The 10,611-nt window shown below is 38.4% G+C and overlaps 1 protein-coding gene across 9 annotated transcripts in view; it reads right to left on the bottom strand.

Moving 5' to 3' along the window:
- Positions 1 to 4,491: 4,491 nt before the first annotated feature.
- Positions 4,492 to 10,611, bottom strand: part of AKT1 (AKT serine/threonine kinase 1) — a 73,856-nt gene continuing 67,736 nt past the window's right edge. For all 9 annotated transcript variants that reach the window (XM_064512007.1, XM_064512002.1, XM_064512004.1 and 6 more), the window contains 2 exons: positions 6,793 to 6,895; positions 4,492 to 6,107 (listed from right to left, as the gene is read on the bottom strand). In XM_064512007.1, the coding sequence (XP_064368077.1) occupies positions 6,028 to 6,107; positions 6,793 to 6,895 (183 nt within the window). In that variant the 3' untranslated portion in view covers positions 4,492 to 6,027. The remainder of the gene's footprint in view (positions 6,108 to 6,792; positions 6,896 to 10,611) is intronic.

The raw sequence follows: 10,611 nt of genomic DNA, 5'->3' as shown, positions 1-10,611 counted from the left end.
TGTTTTCAATCAATTACATTTTCACATCAATCCCATAAAATATTCTCCAAAGTCATATACTGGTCTTGTCAGTCTTGAGGTATAAACACACACCAGAGACAGAAAAATATATCAAGACCTTCCCTCATTAAAGCATGTTCTCTCAAAATCAGGGCCTAAACCATTTCGTAGAATCACAGAATCACCAAAGGATTGAGGTTGGGAGGCCCTCTGAAGACCATGTAGTCTAACCCCTCCTGCTCAAAGCAGGGTAAGAAAGAGCAGCTTGCTCAGGACGTTTGTCCAGCTGGGTTTTGAGTATCTCCACAAACAGAGGCACTACAACCTCTGCGGGCATCCCAATCCAGTATTCAATCACCCTTACAGTTAAAAAGGTGGGGTTTTTTGGTTTTTTTTGTTTTTTTTTAATGTTTAAATGAAGTTTCTTATACTTCAATTTGTTGCCCAAATTGACTTTTAAAACACCAATTTGTTTTAATTGCTCTGCATCAATAAACTGAATGAGTAACAGTAATTACCATTTCAGCTTTTTTCCAAAAAAATTTAAAGTTTAAGAACTTTTTTTTGTTCATTTCAATCAAATTTCAATGAATTCCCAGATACAGTATTGAAGAGCAGAATACTGTTTTTTCTGATGTGAGTTTTCTTGGTACTGCACAACAGAGTTGTCTGGCTGACAGCATCAGTACTGTAAGAAAATAAACAATGATGAAAGGAAATAGAGATGATATAAAGAGTTTACAAAGAACTGAAGATCATAACATTTGGGGTAGCAATTGTGTGTTTTGTTTCTGTGAAGAATTTGTAGTCTCATACTCAAAATAACTAGCATCTTCTGTGGCATGAAAATATGTATCATTTAATCAACACGCAGAATCGTGAAGACCCTCAGAATTCTGAAAGTAGAGCAACCACAGTCTGCGAGGTCACTGCCTTCTTCAGGCAAACTCAAAGATCTGATGAAGATGCAAAATACAAACAAGTATTGCAACATGATAGAAGATAGGAAGAAGCAATGTGAAAATGTCACAAAAATAGGATCTTAACACAGAGTGGAATTACATTTAGCACAGGAAGAAGTTCACAAAGCCCAATAAGAGCTTAAGAGCAGTAAGAGGCAGAAGACCGACCACATGAAGCAATGTTTCAGTGAAGGAAAAGCTGACAACTGGGCTATGAGCACTATGAAGAACCACAGAGATAAGTAGTGTTTTCACAAAGTCCTTAACCTAGTACTCAAGAGAGGATCCACCACACTCACAAAACTAGGAGGGTAACAAGCAGTTAAAAAAAGCCACATAGGAAGGGGGTACTGAAGTAAAACGGTTTTGTTTAAAATGTTTTCAGACACAGAGCAACTAGTCATCACCTGATTAGAATGCAACATATGTTCCATTAGACAGAGCTAAGAAATGTCTGTACACTCAGCTGCATTTGGGATAATAAGCGCTCATTTGCTATAGGCACTGTGTGTTCTTTTAGTCTTACTTCTAGTGGCAATTAACCTCCCTGTTATTAAGAAAATTGAGCTAAAAGTGGAAGACAAACACACTCATTTGCAATATATAGCACTGGAGAAACAAGATCCCTCTAACATAGGCTCTTTTCTTCAAATGTGTTTTTACCTCTACAAGGTTCTTTTAGATATAGCCAAGCAAACCAAACCTTCCTCCAAACATCAATTCCCAAACTTCTCAGGTAGAAACTCCATGCAGCTCTCACAGGCACTTATGCCAAGTCAGATATTTGTCTCCAGTAGCAGGATTTAGGATGTTGGTCCAAAACTAGAGGTCACAATCCATAGTAGGGATGGAAATCCAAAACAGACTGAGTCACAGAGGAGAAGCTTACTAACATATGTTCTCTGCAAAGCAAAGAGTGTTTTCTGTGTTTTAAGTATACAGTACTCTTAAATGTATGTAAACATTCTAATTGTCACAAAAGAAAATTCATAATAAAGCAAAGATCGCCACACTTAAAAAAAAAGTTTTTACCTCAAACATCTAAAACTATGGTAATTAGTTTCTTAAGTGGAAAACTGGGATTAAATTCAAACAGCAGAAAAGATGCTTTAGGCCTCAATGAGAGTGGTGCAGCAGCTGGGGAGCATGTGGAGCTTACCTTCTGGAAAGATGATGATGCAGAAAGAAAAATGAAGAAATAGCAGTTTGTTTTACTGTGGGGGCGAGAGGTCATAGCTCGTACAGAGTTTTGAGTGCTATAAACGAGTGATCTTTTCCCAGTTTGAAGAGAGAGCAATCTGACATATCCTAATGGGATCGTAGTAGATGCTTTAGTTTGTCAGAAATGTACGAAATGGAATTTGCACAATCACCTGGCTTCTGCCAAAGTCTCTTAACCCCAAATAGCACAAGCAGCAGTGTATCTCTGCTTCTACCAACGTTCAGCTGACCTTGTCTTCTCCTAACTGCAGTCAACACTAAACAGACAACTGAGTATACTTATTTACAGTTGCAAAGGGTTTTTTTTTCCCTGCAACCTGAGTTCATAACCAAGTTCCTGGGCTTGAACACATGTGTACTACCAGTGGTCTGCAGATAGCTGTTTTACCATTTACTTTACTATAGCACCTAGAATACCTCATCTTCACCACAAACCAGGATTCCACTGCACTAAGCTCTGCACACACTTTGGGTGTGAGGATTAAGTACAAGGCAAAAAGCAACAGGGAAAAGCGAGGAGACAGCACAGGTCAGTTCGACCAGCAGCAATACCTGAGCTGACATCACAGCAAGGAGAGTTTTAAACACGATTTCAAGGAAGGCAACAGTTTGATAGGTGTTTGCAGGACATTCCTCCCAAGTACAAAGGCCAACATGAAGATAAAAACAGCTGTGCAGAAATACAAAATAGTGAGCACTGATACCAATATTTCAGCAGTAGCATGCAAAAAGTGACAGGCAACGCAGGAACAGTCTACGAAAAGGAAGACCAGTAGCCTGGTCCAGCAGAGGAATAGTCGTCAATATAGGAAAAAAACACAGAAAGAGGAATGGAGTTGTTAAACCAACAGGCTAGTAAAACTTTCTTTGCTGCAATGGATAAAACCAGAGCAAGGATGACATCTGTAAATGCCAGAGGGAAGAATGAGAAAGTTTTGGCTGCACAAATAGAGAAGTATTTTTTAATATATGATCTAAAAGAATCTGCAAGCTTTAAGCAGTCTCTGCATGTAAGGTATGAAAGTAATCCGAGGTGAAGGAGATACTCGGGCACAGACTTTCTTGACAGAGAAGGACAACAGTATGTTAACAATGATGGATATGCTGCTACTCATTTTCTCTGCTAAATCAGAATTTAAAGAACATACTTTACCTTTCCAGGTAGACAGCTGTAATGGCAATAATCATTCAATCACAGATGACAAGCAAGGTGTTCTGAATAATCCCAGGTGAAATGGGGAAAAATATCCATAAGACACTGCAGGTGTTGCCCTCCCAGTTTCACCACTGCTAACAGTACTAAGTTTATTAGATTCTGACAGCATTTTTGTTGTTACTGTTGTTCCACCTTACATACGGTAGTTAGAACAAAATCCAATGGCAACAACTGGCAAAAAATAACCCTTTGAGACAATCAGCCTCACCAGAACAATCTGATCTGTATCTGTTTCTGCACTTGGAAGACCAGGTTTTCCTTGGCGGAGATTATGGTAACCTCTGCACATTTGTATTGCCTATATCTGGATGCATAAAGTACGTTAGCTCAGAACTTGCCACAGCTTGTAGAGCGGCAGAAGAGTTCTTTGGACTTAGCATTCTGGCTGGCTGCAAACTCAGATGCAGGTTTAGAAGCAATGGAGCAGTAGGAGAGTTATGAGATCAGACTTGCAGAATGGGATGGGTTATCTGGGCATTGAAGTACTCTCTACAGGATATGGATCCCTCCTTCCACCTTCCATTCTTGCATAACTTGCAGTAAATTCTCCTGGGAATTATAGCCTGTTTCTTGAACCCCAAAATATTTTAGATACTTAACATCTTACTGCAGTTGCAAGTTCTGTGCTTAGTTTGAAGCATACTGTAATTCTTGTAATTTTTTTTCTGTATTCTCTTCTTAGAAGGACATTCCAGCCTCACATAGCTAGCTCCTAGAAACAATTAATACTAGCCTCTAGAAATGAGATGTAGTATTATATATTGCACCTTGACCCCAGTGACTGGAATAGAAATAACTCTGAAGGTTAGGGCCTCAGTAACACAATCTCACTGGCACCAGGAGGACAGCAAGATGAGGCCTGTCCTCATTCACCTCAACACAAAGTATTTCTGGCACAGGGTGCATTACTTAAACTTTTTCCAAAATTATCTTTGAATAATGGTCAGCACAGAGATGAAACAACCAATGAAGGACAGAAAAGGCTAAGTCCCTCAACAGAGGTGCATACTTCAGAGACTTGAGAAACTGGAGAGCACTTGTTACATCTCTACAAATCCAGAAGGCTCCTACCACAAGAAATAAGAACCTAACTTGTTAAAGCAAATTTTATTTAGTATGTTGAGGGAAACTTTCATATCATAAGTAAAAATACTAGAGTTCAACGTTGTTAAAAAAAAAAAAAAGTCAAGGTGATGGGCTCTCTGTGCAAACAGCAGTTTCTGATGGAAAGGGGAAGTGAGGGTTTTCATAATATACTCCCTTTCAAATAAAAAAATTAAATGCTAGTTAACTGCAGTACATGTCATCATTTTTATACAGTCAAGAGAATGAAAAACAAAAAAAAGCAATTTAAGAGAACGCAACCTACACTGGAATAAGTTCATTCGCAGTAGAGACAGAATAAGACTGCTTTTATGAAAATTACAAAGAAACATGATACAACAAAAAATAGGGTGTGGGGAATTTTTCACTAAGATTAAAAATGAAAACAAAAAAATTCACTTTTTGAACACCATTATTATTCAAACACATATGAAGTTTCAACCTAGCTTTTTTCCTACACATGGGAAACACTGTTAAAGTGAATCTTCAAGAGTGAGAAGGCACCATTAACTGTCAGCTGATACCTTTAATGCACACTCAAGAAAGAGGAAATGATCTGGCATGATGCAAAAAAATCTTTAAGTGTTTATATATATTCATATATCTTTTCATAAAAAAAGCGGCAACAAGTCATTACTTCAGTGCCAAAACGTACTTTTGTCTGGCTGACTCACTCATTAAGACGATTTCTCACTTCGACCTGTATGGTATTTTTATACACTGGTGAAAGTGGGTGATTTTGCGCTGTTGCATTTCAGATTAGATTGGTCAATGTTTGCCTTTTTTGAGAAGCCAATCCTATTAAGTATTCCCAAACTCTAGGCAAATGGAGTAATTAAATGCACTGTCTTGAATGGAATACTCATCTGTACAATGTAGCAATGGACTAGATTCCACTGAATTCAATTTGATATGTAATGTCTTGCAGCAGATGTTATAACAAAAATAACTTTTGCTTTTTGATTTACCTCACTGAGGCCATTAATGCTGTTCCTATAGTTGGTTTTCTGGAGTAAGATGACACTTCACTGCTGTCCAAAATGAGTTTGAACCTTAAACCTCCAGAGTTTTGTTCACTTTGTTGCTTATATTATTGCACTAGCTACTAAAGTCTTATATCTTCCTATATAAATCTAATTGTTCAGAGTGCAGATTCTATATTTAGATAATGAACTGTATGAAATAAATAAAATAAGGGAATTTTCTGGTCAGAATTGCTGATATGTTGAATACCTTAATTATTTCTAAAGTAAACAGTTTTGGTGTATATTCTTAAAAACCTATGGTCATTCAGCATAAAAGCCTTGACTTAATACTTTAAGAATGGATTTGTTTCCTTCTCAAAAATGCATCAAAGAATTGTTTTAAATACAGAATCTGTGAGGCTTCCTACAAATTCATCTAAATTGTAATACAAACACAGTTTGTAATTCAGATAATATAGAAAGTTCTCTAGTGTCCATTGAAATAAGGTCCCCAAAATGCAGTCTGTTTTGTTTCTGAATGGGAAAACATTGCAAAACATTAAGCGGTTCCACTGGCTGAATAGGAGAACTGAGGAAAATGAGGTCTTCTCTCGTTATCTACACAATCCATGCTGTCATCTGAGAACAGAAAAACATTAGACAACACTTGGTACTTTTTCATTTTAAAAAAAGCAAGCAGTAAGATAAGGCACTGTTAAGTTCTTTCAACAAATTCACTGCTGCTTTTTTCTTCCACAGCTTGACAAGACAAAAACACACACAAAAAAACCCAAGAAGTCTTAAATCTCACACCACGAAATCGGCATCACAGAAGATCAGTTGTTCTGATGTCCATTTAATATCACTAGAAGTTGCACCGCTTACATCTGTATTCACTGTTCCAAATTTTTGGTAGTCACCATTTCAGAGTATCAAACATGCTCAGTTACCACGAAATTATGTTTTGACTGAATATAGACCACACTCAGTTGACTGCTTAGATATATACACAATGTGTGTACATACGTACACGTGCAAAACTCAAACAGCATTATTTTCCAGTGGGAATAGGCAGGCTTTGAAGACACTGCACAAATAATCACAATACCTTCTAAAACAGTTTTTTTTTTCCTTTCCCAAGTTGGAAAGATTTGTGAAAAGTTTCACATCAATTTACCAATTTCTAGTTCAAATGCATGTATGGAAAAACACACAAGTATTAACTGATGTTTCGTTCACATGTTCTAAAGAGACCGGACAGCATCACAGCAAATTATTTTGGGTTGTCTAGGGAAGATAGTGGGAAACATTTGGGAAACTTTACCTTGGTCAGGAGGAGTGATTGTAATCATCTGTGCCGTAAATTCTTCATCAAAGTATCTTGTGTCTGTTTCAGATGTAACTTGTGGCTTAAACGGAGGTACAAGCTATAAAAAGTAGAAAAATACTGTCCATCTACAGGTTCTTAAAGTACAGTTTGAAACAGGTAAGATCTCAAGTAGTGTTATACGCTACTACGGCTAATCCTGTATTACTAAAACAAATAAAAAACCTGGTTCATATAAAATGAACAGTATGCAGTATATTTGTTTAGGTGTACATGTGCTGTTTGTGGGACATGTAAGGAGTTTTTCCCCTAGAAGCTATTTACACAAAGAAAATCTTAGGCTCCTAATGTTTCTTCAAGTAAGAAATTATGTGCTTATAAATGTTAAAGATTAGTAGTATATGCTGTTTTAACACTTAATTATATGCAAACTGCAGACCGCGTCTTGTCTGATTTGAGCTTGGAGAGGATGAAAAGGAAAAAGAAACAGGCTTAGTGATACCAAATCAATCAGCTAGACTTGTGTATCATCCTGAAAGTTTCAACTTCACAGAAAACCCCAAACTACAGAGCCACTGTGTTTATATAGCTCAGTGCGCAACTGTGCAGCGGATCTGACCAACACAGGATAATCTAGGACAAGGTAGCAACCTTAAGCATTATACTCTAGGTCCTCAAAAAGCAGTTTGATATCAACTCTGAACTTCAGAAATTTGGAGTGTTTACAAGAAACAGGCACGTTCAGCAGAAAACATCCTCCTCTTGTTAAACCACAAGTTGCGCTATCTGGGTCCTAATCTTGCAACTCACTTGGGCAGAAGGGCTAGAAATCATCCATGTGTACGGAGGCAAGCCCTGGCAACAGGAACTCCAGATGGAGCTGAGCTGCTTGACTGGGGCTGGAGGAGGAGAAAGCCTGGGAAGCAGCGCAGCGGAGCTGGTTGTATACAGATGCGCGGAGTTGGAACACGTACAGTTTTGGAGGGCAATGTAGCTGGGATGCAGACCTTGCTCACCTCCCCACTGCACCATACAGTGGAAACAGAACGTAAACACTGTTTCCAGCCCTCCCACTGAGGACATGTAATAGCTCTCAGTGCTGGGCTTCAATTCGCCCACCACTGGGGTTAAACATGGCCATCTTTTAATAGCACAGAGCCACACTAGGCAACAATTTAGGAGCGTGATTGAGGAAGTATATGGCTTCCAAACTGAAACGGCGGGCAAAAGTTGATCTAGGCAAATGGTAAATTGCTCCAAATGGAATTAAGCAGTGACACAGACTTGCACTCTTTGCTGGTACAGAAATAAACACTACACCAAGAGAAGCTGCTACCTAGAAAATATCAGCAAATCTCAAAGGTACAAAACATCTTTCTTCCACCCCCATTTTTTCCCCCTCAATGTAGATTTAAAGAATCATTTGCTTGACAAGTCAATCGGTTGATAAGAAAAGCACTGGCTTCAAGCTCCTTGTCACCAGGATCATCTTTCTGATCTGTTTTGGGAACACTTGAGAGTGTTATCCTGCCTTACAAACAAAAAGGAATACAATAAAGCTCCTTTATTTTCAATGTAAATATTTTAAGAAGGGCAATCTACACATATGGTGGTATTTCCAAATACAAAGAAACAGTCTACAATTTAAAAAAAAATGTTTAAGCATTAAGGATATAAACATTTTAAGTGCTTATTGTGCTACAACTATGCTATCCTGTATGTTCATCATCATTTTTTAAAATTACTAATGATTGTATGTGCCCATGGATGTCCTAAAGGAGCCTGACAAACGCTCCTAGGGGAAAAAAAAGAAAAAGAAAAAAAAATCAGGTCTTCAAGTGGATTTATGTTCTGAATTTAAAAATGAAAGTGTTCTGAATTTAAAAATGAAAATAAAACAGGATATCCCAAAGCCGTAAGTCCCTTGGCCTTATATTCCTCCTTAAGCTATCAAAGAGGGAATGCTTCACATGATGTTACCTCTGTTCTCAATCAAGTCATACCAGGATGTTAGGTATAAAAACCTTGTTGAGGATGGGTATTCTCTCTCTCCCATTTTAAAACTCTATTCTCTTTATCCTTGCAGCAGCTTTCTGCCTATTCCTTAAAGTGAACCTTGCTTTGGTTTTTGACAATATATGCGTGCATATGGGTGTATGAAGTTCTATCCTGCCCTTTAAGCTAATGGTGTTTTTGGCACTTGTACTGCTCCCAGTTGCTCTAACTGGCTGTGTGCACCACAGTGATTTAGGACTTTGGCACTGCAGCAGATGCCTGAACTATGCACATCAGAATGACTCGGAACAGCAGCCGTAAGTCCGAACGTGTGCATAACAGGCAAGGGCTGCCTACATTTTTTTTTTCCTTAATATCTTTTAAAAACAATTTGAGAGAGAGCAAAATGCACCCACACGACAAAGTTTTTTCCTAACTGCCAAATCCAGAACGTTAAGCTGGGAAACACACAGGAAGCAGCAGAAAGCTGTAACACTAGTTCTACCCAGCAAATACCTTGTTTCACTGGAAAGCTCTCACTGCAATAGCTCTGCAGTCCAGTAGGCAGAGAGGTGCCACCTGTAGTCTCCCACTGCTGCAGACCAGCATGAGACCTGCAGGCTTATGTTGGGTTGGGGAGGGGTTACCCCCACACAGAAAACACACATGATTAAAGTCTCCCCGTGTACGTTTTGCTGGTGGGTGAGCAAAATAGTGCAAATTAAACTGCATCTTTCTTTACACCAGAGACAAAACAGCACCAGTTTTCCAGGATTTTCTAATGAAGATTTTAAATTCTTGGGACAACCCCAGTTATTCAAAACTCCTCATAATTCAAAGCAAAGCTATGTTTCCAAAAAGCTTAATTACAAAGTAAGTGGTCTCGATTACCCCAAGCCTATATTCATAAACATATTCACCATTATCTGGAGATAGTGGGTAACCAAGCTTAGCACATAAACACCGCTAGGCCGCTGACAAAATTCAGCTCATCTCTGCGAGACTGCATTCCAGGTACAAGCTCCCCTCTGGACCACTCAGAACGTACAACAGCAACTACTCACAGGCTTTCCAAAATCTCTTAATTTGCACAGCATAGTTATTTCTGCAATAGTTAATGGTTTACATCCAATTGCAGATGTACCTACTAACTGGACAGGAGCAAAACCAGAATCTAACCTGCTTGGATAAGCTAAAGACAGAAAAAGTCTCAGCTGGCACACAATTTTCTCCAAAATACTTAATATTTGGAGTTCTCTGGTAGTTTCCACAACAATCTGAGTCAGCATGGCATGTATCCTTTAGGAAAATTTTCACAGCACTACTAAAGATTATTTTATGAAGGTTTTCTCAGTCTTATAAATAAATCAGCTGCTCCAGCTTGTTTGATTTCTCCTCCATTCAGGTAAGGAGAACTACCATCATACTTGTTAACAAATAATTGCACCAAAGATATTTGAGCCCCATTATCAACTTTTAACCTTAAATTGCAGAAAATTACCAGAACTCCATGTATTCAGTTTGCCAGTTGAGTCAAGAGACAGTAGCCTCAAGTTTACAACAGTAATTCAGACATACTCTTTACATTATGCTGGATAGACTCCATGCAATTCCCTCCTGCCCTACCCACTTCATGGTTGCATCCAGCTCTCTTGCAAGAAATGCTTTGAAAGGCCAGAGGTCTAAGCTCTAAGTACACTTCAAAGGGCACAAAGAACTAATTATTTTTTAATTTTGCAGTTCCCTTTAGCCACACACATCTGTGAGGAAGTGAAGAAAGAGGAGAAGGAAACTGAGTGCCCTCTGTAATCGTATATAAGC

This window comes from Dromaius novaehollandiae, chromosome 5, assembly GCF_036370855.1.
Source record: "Dromaius novaehollandiae isolate bDroNov1 chromosome 5, bDroNov1.hap1, whole genome shotgun sequence".
NCBI classification, from domain to species: Eukaryota; Metazoa; Chordata; class Aves; order Casuariiformes; family Dromaiidae; genus Dromaius; species Dromaius novaehollandiae.
Note: the sequence above shows the minus strand (reverse complement) of the source record. Positions and strands in the feature narration are given on the sequence as shown.